The following is a 22938-nucleotide window of genomic DNA, read 5'->3' on the forward strand; positions in this document are numbered from 1 at the left end:
TGGATTTCCTTTGATTTTCAAGTTAGACTTGGAAGATACGTTACAGTTTTAAGAGATTTATTAAGGGGTATTGTTCCATTACTATTTTGCAGTTATGGGCTTCTTTTTGTCACCAAGTCTAATTCACAAATGGGTAAATGTTTTTAACATTCATACAAAAAGACTGAGGTTTTTGGATGATTGTTAGTGTTTTACATCTCAAAAAATTTTTGTTGCTTAACTATGAAATAGGTAGTATTCTAAATTTTTTCTAGTTGCTCATGTAAATCTATAGCTGTATAGTTAGGGATGTCTCACCATGATTGTATTTATTTACTTATTTATTTATTTTTAAAGATTTTATTCATGTATAGCTGTGTAGTTAGGGATGTCTCACCATGATTGTATTTATTTACTTATTTATTTATTTTTAAAGATTTTATTCATGTATTTGTGAAAGAGTGAGAACAAGCAGGGGGAGTGGCAGGCAGAGGGAGAAGCAGGCTCACCGCAGAGCAAGGAGCCCAGTGTGGGACTTGATCCTGGGATCCTGGGATTATGACCTGAACCAAAGGCAGACGCTTAACCGACTGAGCCACCAAGGCATTCCTACACTGTTGTTTTTACATTGTGCTTGTATCTCCTGCTTTTTTTTTTTTAATATTTTTATTTATTTATTCATTTATTTGACAGAGAGAGCAAGGAGCCCGAGGTAGGGCTCAATCCCAGGATCATGTCCCCAGCCCAAGGCAGATGCTTAACAAACTGAGCCACCCAGACGCCCCTCTTGTGCTTTTATTTATGTGGCTTGCTGTTAATCGTTATTACTTTGGTGATATGGGGACCATTTAAATCAGACTTGTTTAATTAGCAAGATAGCTTGATTCTTGTCATTTTGTAATTTCCTGTAGTAGTTGGATTTTAAAATTGAAGTAGTATTCCATTGAGCTCTAAGAGCTTATTATGGAAAGGGTACACTGCGTTTGAATTTCTGTTTTAGTCATGTTTTGATATCCCTAGTCTTTATACTTTTTTATTAAATGGAGACTGTTGTATGGAAATGGATTTTGCCCAGGACCTTGGAAATTATATTTTACAGATTACTGTAGATTACAGGATTGTTTTAGAGTGACATATTTTTGATAGAACATTTTCCCCTCTATTTCCTGAAGTTAGAACATCAAAATTGATAACCTCAAAACAGGGTTCTGTTTGATGTAATGATATAATCACTATCATGATTTACACGGATAAAGTAGTTCTGATGTATGTGTTAGGATAATGCAGTCTTAAACTTCCATGGAAGTTATTTCAATGTTGAGTTATGTATTTTTAAAAATAAACATTGAATTACTTCGGTTTAATGATATAAATCTCTTTCACCATTTTTCAGCATTAATAAATCCTAACATTTTGGTTCATTTCAGGTTGTTAAAATTAATTTCCTTCCTTCCTCTGCTTTTTTTCTTTTTTATTAAGAGATTTTATTTATTTATTTGGGAGAGAGCATGCATGTTAGAGCACAGGGTGGGGAGGGTGGGCTGAGGGAAAAGCAGACAAGCCAGGTGCCTGGTGGCCCCGGGCGTTGCTTGGGGCCCTATCCCAGGACCGTGACCTGAGCCTGCAGATGCTTAACCATCTGGGCCACCCAGCCGCCCCTCTGATCTGCATCTAAGAGAAATATATTTCTTACCCTTTTATTTTTGTAATTATTTTAATAACTAAAATCCACATTCACGTCCTCATGAATATTTGTAGTTTTTTGAGTGTTTCTAGACTACTTAGAAGTTTTTTATGTATGTGTCTTTTGTTTTTAAAGATTTTATTTATTCATTTGACAGAGAGCACAAGCAGGCAGAACAGCAGAGGGAGACGGAGAAGCAGGCTTCTTGTTCAGCATTAGGCTTGATCCCAGGGCTCTGGGATCATGACCTGAGCTGGAGGCAGAATCTTAACCAACTGAGCCAGCCAAGCACCCTTACAAGTTTTTTAAATAAACTTTTTATTTAAATTATTTGGAATAATTTCACATTAATAGGAAAGTTGCAGAGATAAGTACGTAGAGAACCTGTATACTCTTCACCTGGTTTCCCTTAATGTTGACATCTTACATAGCTATGGTACATTTGTCAACACTGCACGGTATTGGTGCGTGTCAGTGCACAATATTGGTGCATTAGTGTTAACTACATACTTTACTTGGATTGCAGCAGTTTTTCCACTAATGTTCTTTTTCTGCTTCAGGATCCAGTCTAGGACACTGCATTGCATTCGGTCAACGCTACTTTTTATTGAGCTTTTTGGTTTTCAGTGTTGCGCTATCCCTAAAGAGGCTCATTTATTAACTTAGTTATGATTTGGTATTTCTGATCATCTTTTATGTGCACAGGTATTTTATTAGCCTGGAGATAAATGAGAAATAGACAAAACTCTTAAGCAGTTAAAGTTGTGGAGATACAGGAGTAAACAATGGTTAATATGTGTGGAATGTGGTTACAGGAGTAGCTGATTTGGTGGGGAGGAGAAAGAAACATGGAAGTCTTCCCAGAGGAGGCCACGTCTGAAATGGACCTTGAGGGATAAATAGGAACTCTTAAGACAGAGACCAGAGGAAAGTGCATCCAGACAGAGGGAGTAATATGTACATAGGCTCGGAAATATGAGTAAGCAAATAGATTTGCCTGGGATAAAGGGTTGGTATAGGAGGATTGTGGGAGATAAGGCTGGAAGGGTGTGCAGGGGATTTGAAGAGTGTTGATTTGTATTTTTAGTAGCTGTATTTTATCATAGGTAGAGATAAATATAGATATAATTTGGGGGAATCATTTAGGGACTTGGCCTTCGCCCTCTATTTAACAGCTTTTTTTTTTTTTCCCATTCCACTACTAATTTGTGCTGTAGCAAAAGGTTAGTAAGAGTAAATACATCTACGAACCCCAACCCCTTACAGTGTTGATGAACATTTATATGGTAAGGGAAATTGAAATTGTAGGCATCCTTATGATCTGGCAACTCAGTTTATAATGTTTTGTTATTTGTGAATTTTTAAAATGTGGTATTTACATTTGATTAAATAGATGTATAGAAAAGTGCTGTATGCTGCCATCAGTGTTTGGGAGACTTAGGTAGGGGTATGATTCTAACATTTTTAAGTGAGAAATTTTGGGATATATGGGTTTTGGTGAATGGATGTAACATTACAGTCAACTTTGGAGGACATCTCCATTTTGTATAAAATTTATTGGTATGGGTTAAAACTGAGTATTTTACATTTCTATTACGTGAAAATTTTGAGGCAGAACTAGAAAGAAATACACCTTTGCAAAAATAGTTTTCAGTCATGTCCGATGTACATACCATATAATTTAGCGTTAGCACCAAAATGGCTGTTTGTTGCCCTGCTTTTAAAGAAATAAAAGGAAACTTACTCACTAGGGGCCAAAATTAGAACATTGAGGCAGCCAGAGGACAATCCCTCTCCTTGCTCACAAATAACTGCTCTCTTAAGCGTTCTTTTTATATTCCACAAAAGTGAAAAAGAAACCCCACTCTCCCTCTTAATTGGCCAGTTGCCCAAAGAGAACACATGATCTTTAGCAACATGCAAGTTACCTTTTTCATATTCTCAAGTGATAACATTTTGAGGAGAGCTATGTGGCTAAGTGAGCTGCTCTTTTTTTTTTTTTTCCCTTTAATGTAGGATTTCACGCATTTGTGTGATCTTGCAGGTTAGGATGACTTTTTCTTCATCTTCTAGTGCAGATTCCTCAGATCATCTGATTGGTTTTACTCATCTTTTTGGAGCTGGGTCACACAGGGTGTAGGCCCTCTGTCTGGCCTATGACTGGTTGATTTATGTGTCAGGTATTTACTCCTGATCCAATCAAGAGAGGGGCGTGACTCAGTCATGTAGGCAATTGCCCACTGAGGAAGCTACGTAGGGATTTCTCTAGGGGTTCTGGGCAGGCATATATTCTGAAATTATGTTCAATTTATCAGTTAAGTTTTTTTGTTTTTTAAGATTTTGTTTATTAGGGAGTGAGTGAGAGAGAGAGAGAGAGAGATAGCCAGAGAACTAGCTGGGGGAGGGGCAGAGGAAGAAGCCGACTCCTGGCTAACCACAGAGCCCGCACAGAGCTCGATCCCAGGAGCCCAAGATCATGACCTGAGCTCAAGTCAGATGCCACCCAGGTGCCTCTGTGTCAGTTAAGTTTTATCTTGGGGCGCCTGGGTGGCACAGCGGTTAAGCGTCTGCCTTCAGCTCAGGGCGTGATCCCGGCGTTGTGGGATCAAGCCCCACATCAGGCTCCTCCGCTATGAGCCTGCTTCTTCCTCTCCCACTCCCCCTGCTTGTGTTCCCTCTCTCGCTGGCTGTCTCTATCTCTGTCAAATAAATAAATAAGTAAGTAAATAAATAAACAAACCAGAAGACTAATCTCTATAAAAAAAAAAACAACTTCTTATATGTGCTTTAAGCCTTTTTGGTTGTTGGTATGTGATTGCTTCCCAGAAGAATCTTTTTCAGGGTCGCCTGGGTGGCTCAGTCTTTAAGCATCCAACTCTTGACTTTTGGCTCAGGTCATGATCTCAGGGTTGTGAGATCCAGCTCCGAGTTAGGCTCCACGCTGGGCCTGGAGCCTGCTTGAGATTCTCTCTCTTCCTCTATCCTGCTCCTCCCCTCTCCCTCTCCAAGCGAAAAAAATCTTTTCCACAGAAGAGACCCATTATCTCTGTCCCAGTCACAACATACTGCCATCTTTTACCTTTAATATATTCATTTATTCATTTACTGAACAAGTATTTGAATACTGTGTTTCATGCACTCTTTTAGGTGTTGGGATATGGGATGTTCAGGACTGATTTGTAGCAATTTATTTCACTGAAGTGGGTGGTGGGTGCAAGGGAGCTGGGGCAGGGTTTGAGAGTTTTAGAGGGGAATAAGGAGACTAGGAGCCTTGTGAGTGACCAAGTTTATTGTCAGGTGTGGTTGTGGGGTGGGAGTTGAGGGCCTAGCCAGGAATGGGTGTGGGGCTGAATTAAAGATAGCAGAGGAATGGAAATCTTCTGTTTCTGTTAACTGCCCACATTGAAAATTCCATTCATTGCAGCTGGCATTTACAAAATGGGATTAGGCAACTACTGAATCTCATAGAAACTTAAGCCATTCATCCCACAGTTACTATGTGCCTACTCTGTCGTAGATATTGGGGGGGCATAGTAGAAACAAAAAGAAGGGACTGTTTTGTGCTTTCGAGGAGTGTGCTTTTTTGAGTTTAGGACTAAGGAAGGTACAAACCCAAATAATTATGATAATTTGACCAAGTATTAGTGTTATGGTATTTGACACTAAGCTGTAGGGCCAGGTCGAGCCTTTTGTCAGGGTGCCCTTGAGGAAGAAGTACACAGATGTGGAAGGGTTTTCAGGTCATACTAAAAAGAATTTCATTACCATTTTAATCAAAAATCAAGAAAACCAATTAGCAGTTTATGGAAAAGCAAGATTAGGATCTGGAAAAATAGTCAAATAATTTTTTTTTAGAGTAGCCAGACCTGGCTAGAGATAGAGGCTGGGAAGGACAGTTTGGGACTTAAGTTTTGGAAATTAAGCTCTTGGACTCATGCTGAAAGGGAAGAATCTGTGTCAGCCATCAGAGTGGGAGTAATGTCTCCGTTGAGAGGGAACAGAGAAGGATTCAGCAAAGAGTTGAAGTTTGAGTTGAAGGTTTTCAAGGATGTTCATATGTAGCAGCTTGGTGCGCTTAGAGGGACAGTGGGCTGGGTAAAGTAATTATTCTGATATTTTAGGCTATGGAAACTTGCTCATTTCACACAAAAAATAGATCTAACTTCAGAAATTCCTTAACTTACTTGTATTTGTGTCCAGCAGTTCCAGGCCACATACAAGAGACGTGTTTGTTTAAAAAAAAAAATGAACAACAATTTTAGTTTGCTCCATACTGTTTTTCGCATCTGTAATTCTGCTAACCTTTTCTTTTGCTGAATTAGGCAGCAACTGATTTTTGTATTAAGTATGGTACTTTGAATGAAATGTCATTTTAAACTTTAATCTGAATTTTTACTTTGTTAGTCACTTATGCCTGTCAATAAAAAGAAATCAGTGGGAGCAATAGATAAGCTTATTATTGGAAATAGCATGGACTGTGCTGCTGTGATCTTTTGTTAGAGATACTCAGATTTTTTCTTAGGAATAGCAATCTAATTTGAATGTTCTGTTAATTTGAGATTGTAATTATAGAATACACTCAAGCATGCATATAGACAGTTGGCTGCCAGACATCTCTTTCTTACGTTGCTGCACTCTTCAATTCTTTGTCTTCTTTGTGCCCTCTTGATCGGGAGTGCGTGATTGGAGAGCATGCTGATCCCTGAACTATGGTAGCTGTTTTGAATGATTGGGTTAATAGGACGATGTGGATCCGTGGTTTGATTTGAAGCCTCTGTGTGTCAGAAGCAGAGCTTTAATCTGCTTTTAGCATTATAATAATTGTAGTCCTAGAACGTTAGAGAGCAACCATAGGGCACATCTAGGCCAAAACGCTTCATATTTTATATATAAGGAGATAGGTATTGTGAAGTTAGGTCACGTACTCAGTATCACACAGCTAGTCATGGTAGAATTAGGACTAAAATCTACTCTTCCATTGAATTTATTACTGCATGGTATTATTGACTAAAAAAATCTTTTTAAGTGAAGTTAGAAAAGTCAAATATATGTGCTGATCAAGCTTTTGACCTGCTGTGGGAGGAAGGCTGTCTGTTTCTGTTCTAGTCCTGTCTTCCCATGTGTCTGGTAAGGGGTGGGGGGCATGGGTGGGCTGTAGAGAGACCAAGAAGAGTGCCTTGGTTTAGCACTGGCTAGAGTGTTATCTAAAAATAGTGCCATATTGGGACCTAGCTATGCAGACCTCCAGAAAGAGGGCTACGTCCTAGTTATAATGTGTGCTTTTAGAAATTTCAGGATTTCTTCACAGAAACGAGTATTTAAAAAGGAAAGGAGATGTTTCAGTTGCTCCTGGAATAACCACTAGTACACATGATAGTGGTACAAAAACCTTTGAGGAGCATTCAAGGAAAAGCTTTAAGGAGTGCAGACGGGTGAGAAGTGTGGGAGAGGAGGTAGTTAGAAGTATGTAGGGGCTGAAAATATATTTGAGGAAGAGAGTGTTTTTGTTCCTCATGGTGGGGTGGAGAAAATGATTAATGCTTTGACATAGTTTGCTGTGGCATTTAGGTTCTGAGTTGCTGTCTTAGCACGTGGATCCAGACTCTATCTAGGGTTTTATTATTGTGAACTAGCTGATAAGTAGTACATCCATTTCTGCTGGGATTTTGACCGACATCAGTACCCAAAGAGTTTTTATTAAATTAAACTTTTGGGGACTTTACTTGGTGCTATTCTAAACAGTGAAAACATTCACGGAATAATAGCTGGTTAACGTTTATTGAATACGTACTACTGCCAGGTTTTGTTCTAAGCATCTCCTATTGACCCTTGTTTTACAGATAAGGAAATTCCTTGTGTCTGAAGGCACAGGAGGATAAAAGCATAATGTACTTCCTTAGACTGGCTTTAAGTTTTCTTTTAATCAAAGTGAAAGAGAAAAAAGAGAAGGGTTCGGGTGACTCATTGTTTTTGAGTATCAGCCATCTTTTGGGGCTAATTTTTATTTATTTATTAAAGATTTTATTTGAGAGAAGAAAGAACAAGAGCTGGGGTGGGGGGCACAGCAGGAGAGGAAGAAGCAGACTCCCCACTGAGCAGGGAGCCCCATGCTGGGCTCGATCCTTGGACTCCAGGATCCTGACCTGAGCCAAAGATAGGCGCCCCTTAGCGTTAATTTTTAAAATAAGTGTGTATGGGGCACCTGGGTGGCTCAGTTGGTTAAGCGTCTGCTTTCAGCTTAGGTCATGATCTCAGGGTCCTGGGATCAAGTCCGGCATCGGGCTCCTGGCTCTCTCTCTCTCTTTTGCAAAAATGAATAAATAAAATCTTAAAAAAAAATAAATCAGTGTGTATGTAAGTTGAATGTGTTTACTCATGATAATGATTTATTTATATTAGCAGTTCATTAGCCTATAAAAATTTTGTAAAGACATTATCACCATCTCTTGTTTTTCATACCCGTAATGTAGTATATGTTATGGGAAGAAGTAGGGAGAACACGTGATGGTGCCTGCTCTCCAGGAGCTCCTTAAAAATGAAAGTACAGTAGTAGAGTATGTACTGGTGAATTATTTTTTTATCTGACCTCGTTGGTGATCATACTTACCTGCACACATACTTCTTAATCATTCTGTTTGATTGTTTGGTTTTTTTTTTTTTTTTTTTTTTTTGTTTTTTTTTTTTTTTTTTTTTTTAGATTTTGTTTATTTATATGAGAGAGAGAGAGAGAGAGCCGGCGAGCGCAGCAGGAGGAGTGGCAGAGGGAAAGGAAGAAGCAGGCTCTCCACTGAGCAGGGAGCCTGCCTTGGCATTCCATCCCAGGGTCCTGGGATCATGACTTGAGCTGAAGGCAGACGTTCAACTGACTGAGCCATCCAGGCGCCCCTATTTGATTGTTAATAAGAAAAATTAATTCTACCCCATCATCCTCTGCAGATTGCCTGCCGCCTTTCATTGAGAAGACCATCTAACTTGGCTCTTTCTCTCCTTTCTCTCTCTCAAAAATCTCTATACCTTCCCCCTTCATCCTTTCTTCTTTTTTATATAGGATGTCCTTTATTGTTTTAAGGATGAGTCTTCTGAGTCGAACTGATTCCATTCTCTCCTGTTGTTGGGACCTTTCAGACATTTTTTCTTGTATAAATCCTATCCCCTGCTCATTTCCTTCCCTCCTTCCTAGAGTCATCATCAGTTCCTCCCTGTCCAAGCCATAGGTTGTATCTTTGCAGTTCCTTCGTATCCATTCCATTCTTTGTTTCCGTAATATTGCTACCCTGGTAGATTGACGATGGTCAGATGATTCTCTCCTTAAATTTGTGATGAATTTTGAAGGAAGATAGATTAAAAGATGCAAAAAAAATGTAGGAAGTTCCAGAGATCACATAACATGTATTGGAAGAAGGAGATGAGACGTGGGAAGCAGTTTAAAACCTAAGAGCGAGATGTTATTAGAGAGGGAACTTAGTACCAAAGCATTGGAGCACAGCTTGAAGTAAAAATGAAGAGTTCAGACCTAATAAGAAAGGGTTATAGAAAATATTACAGAATTATTAGTGCCTTTTGGAAATTATAAGAAAGAGGGGCTTTGAGCTGGAAGTTTGAGAAAATTACAGCAGTAGCATTACAGTAGGCACAGTGTCAGGCTCAGCCATGTGAAGAGTAGAAAGGATTAATTTGAGAAATGCATAAGAAGAGAGATTTTATTACAGCTTGATGTAAGGAGAGAAGAGTAAGTGGGTTCCAGATGATTCTTAGATTTCGTACTTAGAAGAGAGGTAAGATGGTGGCACTTTTGCAGATCTGGAAGCTGAATGGATCAGAGACTTTTGATATAAAGCAATTTTTTTTGTAATTCATTCTTTTTTTTCCTATAAAATGCCCTGGAACACTCAATAAGATAAGTCTTATATTTAGTTCTGTGGTCAATAAGAGGTGCCTTTAAGAGGTGAAACTGGATGCCTAGTAAAAGCTTGGGTGAATATATGTGGTGTGATAGTAAAGAGAAGGACCAACTGACATTTTTTCAGGGAACCTTGAAAAAATATGAGAGAGGCAGGGCAACATACTTCTTTGAAATCAGCACCTTCATAGGATAGAACTTAATGAGATGGGTAGAAATTGATTCTGAGGATAATAGACTCATTGATTATTTCACTCAGTCCAGCATAAATGGTAGGAGTCCTGTTTTCAATATGTAAAAGAATGGTGAACATTACTTTATTAATCTCTTTTTTTCCTAGTAAATTTAGTAGCTGGTGCTAACATGGGATCATCTGGAAATTCTGTGTTTTAAACTAGTATTTAAAATATAGCTGGTACGCTTTTGTATTCTCCAGAATTGAATCAGGTTTTTTTGTTTTGTTTTGTTTTTCGGTAGCTGTGTGGGAGAAAGCACTTTTTTAAAAGATTTGTTTGAGAGAGAAAGAGAGCAGGCACACAGGCAGGCGAGTGGGTGAGGGGCAGAGGGAGGGGGACAGAATCCTCAAGCAGACTCCTTACGGAGCACAGAGCCCGACGGGATGCAGGGCACAGTCCCAGGACCCTGAGATCATGACCTGAGCCAAAATTAAGAGTTGGCTGCTCAAACAACTGAACCACCCAGGTGCCCCTGGAGAAAGCCCCTAACAGTATAATTAAAAAGTTCTTTGTGTGTTACATAAATATTCAGTGCTACCTCTGATTATTATTAGATGATGAGAGCAGAGATAAAGTGAAATAGAGATGCCCTTTTTGAGTCTGTAAAAATGTAGATGCCTGGAATTTTTAAATTATTTGAATTTTATTTTAACTAACAGTTTTGGTTGATAGAGTTGAGAAATATTTAGTAAAGGATCATGCTAATTAAGCATTAGTAACGTATTTGTTCAACAATACTTACTTGCCTAGCCTATTTATGTCACGCCCAGTTCTAGGTCCTGGGAATACAGGGATGAATAAACCTTTATGGGGTTTATATTTTAGTGAGATAGGAAATGAACAGATTTTAATGCGAAGAAGTGATAAGTGCTTTGAAAAAATATAACCTAGAGTGAGGAGAGAGAGAGTATGATGGGGTGGGGACTATTTAGATAGATTAGTCAGGGCAGGAGGGTGTTTTGAGGGAAGAAGAAAATCTTGTAAAAAGTTACTCCAGGCAGAAGGAATAGTAAATGGCAAAGAGCAGGAGTCAGGATCTAGCTCATTGAGAACCAGTTTGGTATGTTGGAAGAAAGGCAAGAAAACTGGTCTGACAAGAGCAGAGGATGAAGTGGAGAATGATAGGAATTGAGGGTGAAGCGATAGGCAGGGGCCAGAGCATGTGTTTGACCTTATTGCCCATGGATTTAATTTTGAGTGTACAGTTGACATATGACATGGAATTAGGGGTGCCAACGCCCCCACCCCACCCCACGTACTGGAAAATCTTTGTAGCTTTTTGACTCCCCCCAAAATTTAACCAATAGCCTACTGTTGATTGGAAGTCTTACCATAATATAGTCAGCATATATTTTGTATATATATCATATATTGCATTCTTATAATAAAGTGAGCTAGAGAAAAGAAACTTATGAAGAAAATATTACCATACTGTACTGTATTTATTGGGAAAAAAAAGTCGTGTATAAGTGGACCTGTGTAGTCCAAACCTGGAGGCAGAGTTGTGACATGATTTGATTTTTTACAAAGTTCAATGCAGCTACTGAGTGGAAAACTAGCCATAGGAAAGGCAAGGTCTCGAGCAGCAGACCATTTAGGAAGCTTTAACGTGATCTAGGCTTGTGGTTTCCATTGTGTTCATGATGATCTATGTGGTGCAAGAAGAAACAGTTACAACCATATTTATACTTACACTTATTTTTTAAAAATTAAGCTTTATTAATATTTGATATTGGTACTGGCGTTCCATTTGTATATTAGTTACATGTGACCTACTGTTTTTGGCCTGAGCAACTGCGTGAGTGCTGGTATTTACTGAGATGAGAAAACAGGGTGGAGCAGGGCTGGTTTGGGGGTAAGGATGGGGAAACAGTAACTCAATTTTGGGCATTTAAGTTTGAGATGCCTCATAGAAATCTAATGAGATTTATCGGGTAGGTGGTTTAGATGTATGACTCTGGAGCCAAGGGTAGAGATAGAAATTTGGAAATCATTGGCATAGAGGCAGTATACAACAACTTTGGAGCCAAACTGTGTGAATACAGATTTCAGCTTTGCCACTTACTGACTTTAATTGTGGACAAGTTAATTTAGCATCTCTCTGCTTCATTTACCTCACCTGTAAAATGGAGATAATAAGTGTTTGCCTCACCAGGTTATTGTGAGGATTAAATGAATTAATAAAAGCGAAGTGCTTGAACAGCATCTGGCACGCAGTATACACTAGATACTATTACTATCAGTTGATGAATGGTGTTTAAGACCAGGATATTAGATGAGATGACCTAGGGAATGAATATAGGAAGAGAAAAGGGCCCAAGGAAGGAGTGCTCAAATAGTACAACCTTTAAGATTCAGAGGCAGGAGGGAGGAGACGGAGGAGTGGGGTTGGGGTCCAACCAGGAGGATGTGGGGTCTGGAAGCCTGTCTAGTAAAGAAAACATTGCAAGGGGAGAAGTCATCATTGGACAAATTCTGTTCAAGAGTAAGCAGAGTAAGATGAGGACCTGGAATTAATCAGTGGGTTTGTTAAAATGGAAGTTGTTGGAGACCATGAGAAGTGGTTTCAGTTAAGAGTGGTGGATATGAGTATCTGATTGGAGTGGGTTAAGGAGAGAATTGGAGGTACAGAATTGGAGAACATGAGTATAGACAACTCAGAGGGGGTTTTTCTATAAAGAGGAAGAGAGAAAATAGAGTGGTAGTTAGAGGAGTACGTGTGGAGTCAACGAAAGGTTGGAGTGGGGGTGTGCTTTGATTTAAAATGGAAGATAATGCAGCGAGCAAGTTTGTATAATAATGAGAGTTCCCCAGTGGGAAGTAGCCAAGATGTTGAGTAGGTAAAGTTAGGTGGTTTAGGGCACAGTTGGAGGGATTAGTCTTAGACACTGGCAGGGACCCTTCATCCATTGATGAAGGTAGAGAATATTAGTGGTGGATACAGATAGATTGGTGGATTTGGTTTTTGAGTGCTTTAATTTTTCCAGTAAAAGAGAGGCAGGATCATCAGGTGAGAATCAGAAGCAGGAAGGAGTTTGTAAGGTTTGAGAGAGAGAGGAGTGGTGTGAAATAGGCGTTTTGGAAGGTGGGAGAATGAATTGACTGAGGAAATGCAGGTGAAATGTCAAGGAGTTCCGAGGGCTGATCGGACATCGGTGATCATTAAAGTGATTCCAGCTGACAGATGAGGGAAATGTGGTCTTGAGAGCATATGCAGTGAAAAAGCAGTGGGGACAACGGCTCCTCTGGTTCTATTTTGAACTCTGGTCACATGGTTGAGAGGATTGCTCTTGGAACATTCCTCAGATCCATGGATATTGACAGAGAAATTAATAAAAGCAAATAGGCCAAAAATGAATCATTTCATTTTTGCCTATGTTCAGTTTCTATATCATGATATTTCATGTAGAGGTTGAGTTCCTAGAGGTGTTTATGTTGCCATATCTCCTTGAGCATGCCTACTTTACACAAATGATATCGAGTAGGTTCTGGGCTACTTTTAGTTAATGATATTTGTCTGCTGACTTATGTTAAAGTAAAAAAACTCTAATAGGAAAGCTTAGTAGTAGCTTAGAGTTTTCCCTAGGACCTGTGGTTTCCATTAGTCTAGGATTATCGCTCATGTTGATTTCATGCTTCATGTTTGGTTGCAAGGGAATTCAAAGTCTGGTTTACTTTTCTTTCAGGTGCTGGAGAATCTGGTAAAAGTACCATTGTGAAACAGATGAAGTAAGTTGGAACAACATGACCTTTTGTAAAACTACATATCCTCCTAATGCATGAAAGTCCATAGTACCATTATTAGGTCCATGGTAATGATTTGTGGTTTTCTTTTTAAAGAATCATTCATGAGGATGGCTATTCAGAGGAAGAATGTAAACAATATAAAGTAGTTGTCTACAGCAATACTATCCAGTCCATCATTGCAATCATAAGAGCCATGGGACGGCTAAAGATTGACTTTGGGGAAGCTGCCAGAGCAGTAAGTGTTTCTCATTTCTTCTTCACTTGCTTGCTTTTAGTAGATGCAGTTAATGCAAAATTTGCTTCATGTTTTAGGGAAATGAATTTAAACAACAAGGTAAAAAGTGGCAAAGTACCGTGTGCTCATTTGAGAAGTATTAGCAATCTGCTCTAGGGGATACTAGATTACCACCACAAAGAAGAATCAAGGAGATGGGGTTGTGTTGAATATCCTGTAGGTTTCTGTGACAGCCGTTTTTTATTCACTTCTTTTATAGCATGGTCTTATTTTATGGTAGTAAATGTTAGTAAATTGAAATAATCTAAAAGAGGTAGCTCTGCTTTCCTCAGTGTAAAGATAAAAGGCAAATATCAGTCTCCCAAAATACACTTGAGAAGGACAAGAACACTAAGTCAAAATTTTAGGGACAGTTTTTAGGTATTCAAAAATACTCTATCCCTGGGGTGCCTGGGTGGCACAGCGGTTCAGCGTCTGCCTTCGGCTCAGGGTGTGATCCCAGGGTCCTGGGATCCAGCCCCACATCAGGCTCCTCCGCTATGAGCCTGCTTCTTCCTCTCCCACTCCCCCTGCTTGTGTTCCCTCTCTCGCTGGCTGTCTCTATCTCTGTCAGATAAATAAATAAAATCTTAAAAAAAACCAAAATACTCTATCCCTGTACTACATTGGACTATAACCTATACAACTGGATTATACCATGTCCTAGAGTAATTCTTGCACATGTCAGATATTCAAAAGCTGTGTTGATTAATCATAATACTTAGTGCGCACGAAGTTCTCGTTTGTTAATTAGGATGTTTGATACAGTGGGAGAGGGCCAAAATGAAGGCAAGAGATCTTTTATACCTCCAGCTGTACTCTAAGAGAAGGCTGGGAATGTGTAGAATGATTTCCTAGAACTAAGGGAGTTATCAGCTGTGTTCAGAGAGTCGTTCTTAGGTGCTGTGGATAGTAAAAGGAGGTGACTTGGGGAGGCTGCCTGGAAAGGCAAAGTCTATGTGTCTGTGAAGTAGCTTAGGAACTCTGAGCTGCTCTTGGTTTATCAATTAACAAGCTATTATTAATGCAAGTTAATATTCAGTAAACAAGTGGGGAAATTGTTGATGGGGAAAAAAGTCACAAGAGGATGGTTATAATTGGATGGTATTCAGCTAGGAATCCTAGAAGTGGAATAAGGGAAGAGGAGCCGGGGTAAGGACTGTGAAATGATTGGAGAGAAGAGCAGCAGAAGAGGGGATAAGGAAATATGGGAGGCATGACTTTTATGTTTTTGTAAAAAAGGGTATATCACAATTAGAGACTTTATTTTTCTAAGCCTCTGGGAGGGGCAAATAGGATAACGAATGCAAGAATAAACAACACATTTCTGTCTACATCTTTCCATCCTTTCTCTACCTCCTGCTTTTCTTTCCTTCTTTTCCTTTCTTCCCTCTGCCCTCCCCCGCCCCCAGCTCTCTCCAGTGTTCTTATTTTATTCCCTGTCCTCATCCCTCTCTGTCACCTAATTCTATGTCTCTGTCTTGTTCGCCCAATCCAGTAACTGGTCGATGCTACTGTATTTAGTCCCTTCCCTCTGTTTGTTGGCTTTTTCTCCGTCTCAGGTATTTATGCCTTCTCTTCATTTCTTCCTTGTTTTTTTCTCACCATGTGTCTCCCTTTATATTTCTTGATCATCCCTCCTCCTTTCTTTTCTTTCCATTGTCAAATTGGTTATTATTAATGTTTGGGTCCTCACACTACTTTGTCACCAATACAGTTGACATTTTCTGTCTTCATCCAGTTGCACCCTGTAACAAAATACCACAGACTTAGTAGATTATAAACAACAGACATTTATTGTGCAGACTTATTGGGGCTGGAAGTCTGAGATCAGAGGGCTATCATGTTCGGGTGAGGGCCCTGTTCAGTTGTAGGCTTCTCTCTGTGTCCTCACATGGCAGAAGGAGAAGGGAACTCTCTAGAGTCCCTTTTATAAGGGCACTAATCCCATTCATGGGGCTTCCACCCTCATGACTGTAGTACCTCCCCAAGGCCCCATCTCCTAATACTATGACATTGGGCCTTGCGATTTCAACATACGAGTTTTGGAGGGACACAAACATTCAGACCATAGCATCCCTTCTCCTTTCATTTCTTCCCTTTATCAAATGAATGTCGTTCATCTTTGGGTCCTAACTCTCCTATATCACCAGATGCAGTTACCATCTCCTTAATTCCTGTTAGGCCTCCTGAATCACCTAGCTTTCCAGCATCCACCCATCCTAATCTACAACCCTACGTAATTTTTTGAATTTTCTCTTTTTTACCCTCCATATGTAAGGGTTTCTGTTTATAATTCCTCACTTACCCTTGTCTAGTTTCTTATGGTTGGTTAGAGAGTGAATGGACAGGAATAGAGCCAGATGAGGGGTAGGTGGTTTTTTCATGTCTGCTTAAGGGTGGAGGTACGAATTTCATTGTAAAGAGGGGCCTCCTCAAAGGCCTATTAGAGGGTTTATTGTGGAGAAGCAGGAGTAGGTCAGTGGAAGAGATTAAGTGGTAAGGGAAAAGTGCTTCCGCTTAAAACTGTTTACAAAGTCAGGACAGCAGAAATACGTAGCAATAGCTCTCTCTCCATTTTAAAGTTTCTAAAATTAGAATTGTGCTATTAAAAAAGTAATGCTTATTGAGGCTTTCGAATAGCTGTATGAGTTTAGTTCAAATTTCAGAAATGGACTATAAAGTCTTCACGTGTTAAAGCACTATACTATATACATAGAAGGACATGCTCAATATTGAGTATGTTTGCCAATTGATGTAATTTTTCAACTTTCCTCAATCATTTATTCCTTCATTTAAAAATTTTTTTTTTTTAAAGATTTTATTTATTTATTCTACAGAGATAGAGACAGCCAGCGAGAGAGGGAACACAAGCAGGGGGAGTGGGAGAGGAAGAAGCAGGCTCATAGCGGAGGAGCCTGATGTGGGGCTCGATCCCATAACGCCAGGATCACGCCCTGAGCCAAAGGCAGATGCTTAACCGCTGTGCCACCCAGGCGCCCCTCATTTAAAATTTTTATCCCTGAAAGGAGAAGAGGGGAATATAGATGTTAGATGAAGTTTCTTAGAGAGGGATGGACATAAAGTATTACTAGAGAAAATGCAGGAAAGCACCTTATAAAGGAGGGCTAGTACTTGGCTGAAGACCCTGACTTTGGCAGCATTAACTAGAATGCACAGTGGTTAGTTTTGTTTGTTTTGCCTAGGCGAGTGCATGAGTTTTGGGAACACACAAGTCTTAGGAGTTTTGGGTTGTGATCTCACCTGTGGTTGGAAATGCTTTTTGCTTGCTAGTTCTTCTCTTTTCTTCTCTGTTCTGTTCTTTTCTTTTCTCCCTTCTTCCCTTCCCTTCTCCCTTCCCTTTTTCCTTTCCTTCCTTGAGACCTGGGTTTATTTTTAAACTATCTGACAAGTAAGGGTGGGTAGAATAAAGCAAAATAATCAGAGTTCTCATAGCCTTTTTCTATCCTCTTTACATTTTGGGTTTAAAAACTATAGCCACTTATAAAGCTTTTTGACCATGAATTTTGATCAAATCTTTTCTTAACTTTCTTTTCCTCTTACTGTCTCCCCCCACCCTCTTACTTAGAGGACTATTATTCCTTGGGGAATCTAGAAACTGAATTTTTGTCTGAGGGATTTATTTCCCTCACTAGGCTTCCAGACTTAAATAACTCAGTCTCCTCTTCTTCCTGTTCCTCTGTCTGAGCAGGAGGGGAAAGAAGAGAACACTTTTTCCTTAAACTCAATATTTTACTCCCTCTGATGTGTTTAGACTTTACCTCTTACATGCTAGTTTTTTCATCTCTATTTTTATTATAGGCTTCCTTTGTAGAATGGGAATGTGTTACATGTGCCTATCTCACAGATCAGTTTTTCTGTTAAAAAATCATGAGTAGGGGTGCCTGGGTGGCTCAGTCAGTTAAGCATCTGCCTTCGGCTCAGGTCATGATCCCCCAGTCCTGGGATCTGCCCTTGTCAGCTTCTCCCTCTCCCTGCCCCCACCCCGTGTCAAATAAATAAACAAAATCTTTAAAAATCATGAGTAAGCCGGGTGGAGATGTGTAGGCCAGTCAAAAGAGGTCTTTTTAGGAGATGGTGGTATGTGGTGGGGGACTGAAATCATTCGTCAGCTCAGCTCTGCACTTCTAACTACAGTGGAGTGAGTAGGGGGAACGACTTCATTGTAAATTCTCTCAGACTGCCTTGCCTGGAAAGGTCTCTAATACTTCTCTTAAAATAATGAAAAGTATAAGGTGCTTGTGTTTTAGAGAGATTCTTGTCAAGTCTTTAAGAAGTGGAGAATCATTTATCTCTTTTTTTTAACTGCTTTCTTCAGGATGATGCCCGGCAATTATTTGTTTTGGCTGGCAGTGCTGAAGAAGGAGTCATGACTCCAGAACTAGCAGGAGTGATTAAACGGTTATGGCGAGACGGTGGGGTGCAAGCTTGCTTCAGCAGATCCAGGGAGTATCAGCTCAATGATTCTGCTTCATAGTAAGTAATTTAATTTTCCCATAACAGAAAATAATTTGGTGACCCTAAGGAAGTTTAGGGTCTATCCTTAACAAAACATTTAAGTAACAGACGCTCTTAGAAGTCTATAGCATTCCTTGTAAAGATGGTTTCAGTATAGGGTTATATAGCCCTTGGTCATTTTGTACGACTTGGAGAAAAACATTGTACATTGGAATATAAATGGGAGAATTGGCACCATGAAAAGTAGCTCCATGGTAGTTTATAATAAGTAAGTGAAAGAGGAGAGAAATCTTTTGCAGCTGGGTCCTGGATCTCTTCCAGTGCAGTTCCCTCTGCATAAGGACTTTGCATTAATTGCCAGCTAGTGAGGGAAATTAGAATTGTGATATCCCTTTTTATGCACCCAGCTCTGTGGCTGGGCTGCACTATGGATTTCTCTGGTACCAGTCACCACTAATAAATCTTTTGCCAGATCACAATAGTAGACTTTGTACCGAAAGAGAATGTTGAGTCTTGGAAGGAAGTCAAAGCATCTGTTTGTCAAAGAAATTCTCTTAAGTGTTACATAGTTTGAGAGAATTTGTAATTAATACTTGAAAGAGGCTATTACATGCTATCCTATTTTGCTTCTTTTACAACATGTTTATTTATAAAGACCTGTGTTCAGAATGTACTTTTTAATGTGCCTTTTGGGAACTTGGTGAGTTCTTGGTAACTATCTCTGTACTAATTGGGGCACTTCTAAGCATTAAGGTTTTCTCCAATATTCTATTTGCCTATCCTTCATTCTTGTTTAAGTTGTTATAAGAAGGAGTTAAATTATATTTGAAAAACTTAGTTATTTTTGAAATGAAAACTTAACCTTAGAAACATTTCAGGATTCTTGCCCATTTTTTAATATTTTTAGTTGCATATGTTGGTGGTTTCAGTTAATTCTCCCAATAGTCATGAAAGCTATGTTGTTGTTATTTTTTTTATCATACATTCATTAAGCTCTGAACCCTTTACACCAGAGAACATGTGATATATAGAGGTTTTTTTTTTCCCATAATGTTTGATCAAGGCTTGACTGATTCCTTAACGTTAATGGTAGTACTTAGTTTTATAGAAGTTTGTTAATGATTCACTTATAATAGTGCCCAACCCGTTCTTCAGTTTTGTATCAAAAAAATCTTTAGGAGTCCTGAAATTACCAAAAATTTAGTTTAGCTTTAAAAAAAATTAATTTAGCTTTGAAGCAGTCTTTTAATTATTTCACTGAATACATTAAATTTCTTTGGAAGTATTTACAATTTGTTTTTGAGTTAGATTTAAATAACACACACAGCTTTTCTGTTTCATGAATGAAAACAGGAAATACTCATTCTTATTGAACATAGTTTTGGTTTTAATTTTAGTAATTCAAACACCATTCTCGAATGTCCTCTATCAAATGTCAGAACATACAAATGACCCATTAACTTTAAATGTCTGAGGGCTTTTGGTGTGGTTTGGTTTTTTTACTGTGCAATACACAGTTGATTCGGTATTTAGCATCAAGTTTCAGGAATCTTTTTTCTCTCCAAGATTTTTTTTTTTTTCTAAGATTTTTTATTTTTAAGTAATCTTTACACCCAACATGGGGCTTGAACTCACAACCCGAGATCAAGAGTCACATGTTCTCCTGACTAAGCCAGCCAGGCGCCCCAGAAATCTTTTTATAATAAGAATAACATTTCCATATGTGTTTGCTTTTAATTGGCCTTCACAGCTTAATTTTGGTAAAATTAAAACCACTTTTGTGTAGCGGATATAGAACCTGCTTTAATTGCCCTATGCTCGATTCACACTTTTTCTCATTATCATTTCTGTGATACTGAAGCTCTGATTTTCTTCTGCCACATTAGTGACAGGTTCAGAATCTACTTTTGACAAGGAACTAGTTTAGGCTGTTGATTTGCTGTGTACATGGTTGGCTTCACGAGGTAAAAATAAATGTGTGTTTTATTTAGTTACCTAAATGATTTGGATAGAATATCCCAAACGAACTACATTCCAACTCAGCAGGATGTCCTGCGGACAAGAGTGAAGACCACGGGCATCGTGGAAACCCATTTCACCTTCAAAGACCTATACTTCAAGTAAGTCATTAACCTTTTTGCTAGATGTGCGAAAGACAAATATCTCTTAATCAGGGTAAAATTTCTCTAGGCAATATTCTTTGGTTAGAAAACCTACCATCATATTCATCAGCCGGTATTTGAGTGTTTTAACTGAATGGGGGCCCAAACCCTTCTTCTTTCTCCAAATAGCATCAAATATTTTTGTCCATTTGGAGGAATTTGAATTCAAAATTAAATTGTAAATATCAATAAAGATAATCATATGGTTATCAATTTATTTTATTTTTAATTTTATTCTTTTCAGCTGCTTTTTTGTTGGAATCGTCAAAACAGGTATTGAACGTTTGTTCTTTAGAAGGGTAGCAGCAATACTAAGGATAGATACTTAGTGACGTGGCTTTGTTCTGCCATTTTGGTATTAAAATAGAAACGCTTTACTCACCAGTGTCGATCCTTACTGAAGCGCATTTAGGGTTAGTGGAACGGAGCTAATGTTGTCATGGCTCTTGGACTGATTTATGCACAGTATCATGTACAACTAAGTTCTTAATGTAGTATAGAATGGAAAATTGATATGGCGGTAGAGGTATTTTGGGGAAATATGACATATAAAAAAGTGGTTGTTTTAGAGAGAGAAAATTCTAGCACACGAATACGAAGGACTTTCCAGTAGCATTAGTCATTCTAAAACAGGCTTTGGCCTGTCTCTGCGTTAATGGTCTTTTGTAAATATTATAACTGTCTTTTTGGTTCCTGCTTTCTGCTTTTGTGACCTTTGAGATTAGGGGTAAACTTTTCCCCCTTTAACATATGATGTTTGTTCCAGCTGCCTTATTACGCTCATAGGTGGTCTGTGATACTCAGCACTGTCGCACACAAATGTAACTTCTAGCTCAGAACTTCTCCGTGTTCTTTTCTCTGAAAACAGTTGCTTCACCGAATTTGTGAAATCCACACAGAGTTTAGGTATTACTAGATACCACTTGAGGTCTTGAAATCTTAATAAACCAAAACACGTCTGAAACATGGTGCAGGAAAATAGTTCAGCTGAATATTTGTAGAATAGAAGAGCTGCTTATCTTTAGCACTGATGAACTTTTTTAACTAGAGTAGCAAAAGCCAAATGGATTTATTACCTGTGCAGCCATAAGAATGAGATGTGTTTTTGTGTACTATAAGATTAATAATCCATTTATAATTAAGTGTGGCGAACTTTATTTAGTGTGGGAAACATTCTTGTTGATGTTGTCATGGATTGGTTTTTGGTTGGGTAAATCCTGTTGGTCTTCTTACGTCAGGATCAACAGCCGGATCTAGTTAAAGTGCTGCACCCACTTTATTGTTGGTATGTAGATATCTTGTTTTGAAGTACTGTCACTTCTTCCTTTTCCTCTTCTCTCTAGGCAAAACCACTATCCATTTATTCAAACATTTATTGAGCATCTACTGTATGCAAGGCATTGTGTAATTGCTTACTTGCCTCTCAGTTATGAGGTAATGTTCATAAAATGTTGATCTATTAGTGAATTATATTGCGAATGTTAATATGTGCTAAAAGCCCACCTTGGGAATGTTACAGTATTCTACTAGTTTTATGGACTTTGTAGAAGAAAACTGAGGGGTATACTGAAATTATTGGTGGACCAGCATGTGTCTCCCCTTGAAAGACTTCTATAGTGATACAAATGATGTCCACTTTCCTAAAACCTATAATATGACCCTGTATTAAAACCAGCTTGTGATTACATTATTCTAGGTGTCATGACCAAAGGCTGAAAAAAAACCCTGCTAGATCAACTAAAAGAAAAGGCTGGGTCATAAAGAGATAAGATGACTATTCTCTTTCAAACATACATTGAGAAATTACTCATTTATGTCTTATTTTTCTCAATGTCTAGGGGAAAATTCTTTGGAAATAGACCTCGAGTCACTTTAGATCTGATATACTAAACCAGCTTGGCAAAGTTTGCCTTTTAAAATTTTGTCCTCGTCATCAGATGTCTGCCTACATCTATCTTCAGAGTATCTACTCATTTGTATGCATAATTCCTCAGCCGCTGGTACCAGCTAAAACACAAAGCATGACAGGTGTTCCTCTTACTGTAGGAAGTAGATGAGGACACTGTTGACAGAAGTACAGCAGTCGAGCAGGATACCAAGCAAGCCCCCCCAGAAGGGAGTGGTGGACAAAACTAATCTGGAGTGGAACATAAAGTTTATGAACCGCTGAGGCTTTGTTGTTATTAATTAGGTTCAAATAAGATGTAGAGTTGGGAAATACTGGTTACGTTTTGTTTTTAGATATTGGGTTCTTAGAGCCCTACCCTGAAATATAATTTACTTTTTCCCCATAATTAATCTCCAAAATATTTTTTCCTTAAAGTCAGGAAAACATATCCCAACCATACCTCAATTAAAAAAAAAAAGTTAAAAAGTAAGGAAAACATTTTGGAAGCAGAATGCAAGTTGGAGATTTCTGTTTTTTCATTGTTCTTTTTAACTGAAGAGGTAAAGCATTTTGAAATGTAGAGTGGTGT

The 22938-nt window shown here is 38.7% G+C and overlaps 1 protein-coding gene across 1 annotated transcript in view; it reads left to right on the forward strand.

The window, feature by feature from the left end:
• GNAI3 (G protein subunit alpha i3) overlaps positions 1-22938 on the forward strand; it is a 40903-nt gene that overhangs the window by 6117 nt on the left and 11848 nt on the right. Inside the window, exons 2-5 of the mRNA XM_034654035.1 lie at positions 13486-13528; positions 13640-13781; positions 18160-18317; positions 20291-20419. Of these exons, the coding sequence (XP_034509926.1) occupies positions 13486-13528; positions 13640-13781; positions 18160-18317; positions 20291-20419 (472 nt within the window). The remainder of the gene's footprint in view (positions 1-13485; positions 13529-13639; positions 13782-18159; positions 18318-20290; positions 20420-22938) is intronic.

This window comes from Ailuropoda melanoleuca, chromosome 2 (assembly GCF_002007445.2).
Source record: "Ailuropoda melanoleuca isolate Jingjing chromosome 2, ASM200744v2, whole genome shotgun sequence".
NCBI classification, from domain to species: Eukaryota; Metazoa; Chordata; class Mammalia; order Carnivora; family Ursidae; genus Ailuropoda; species Ailuropoda melanoleuca.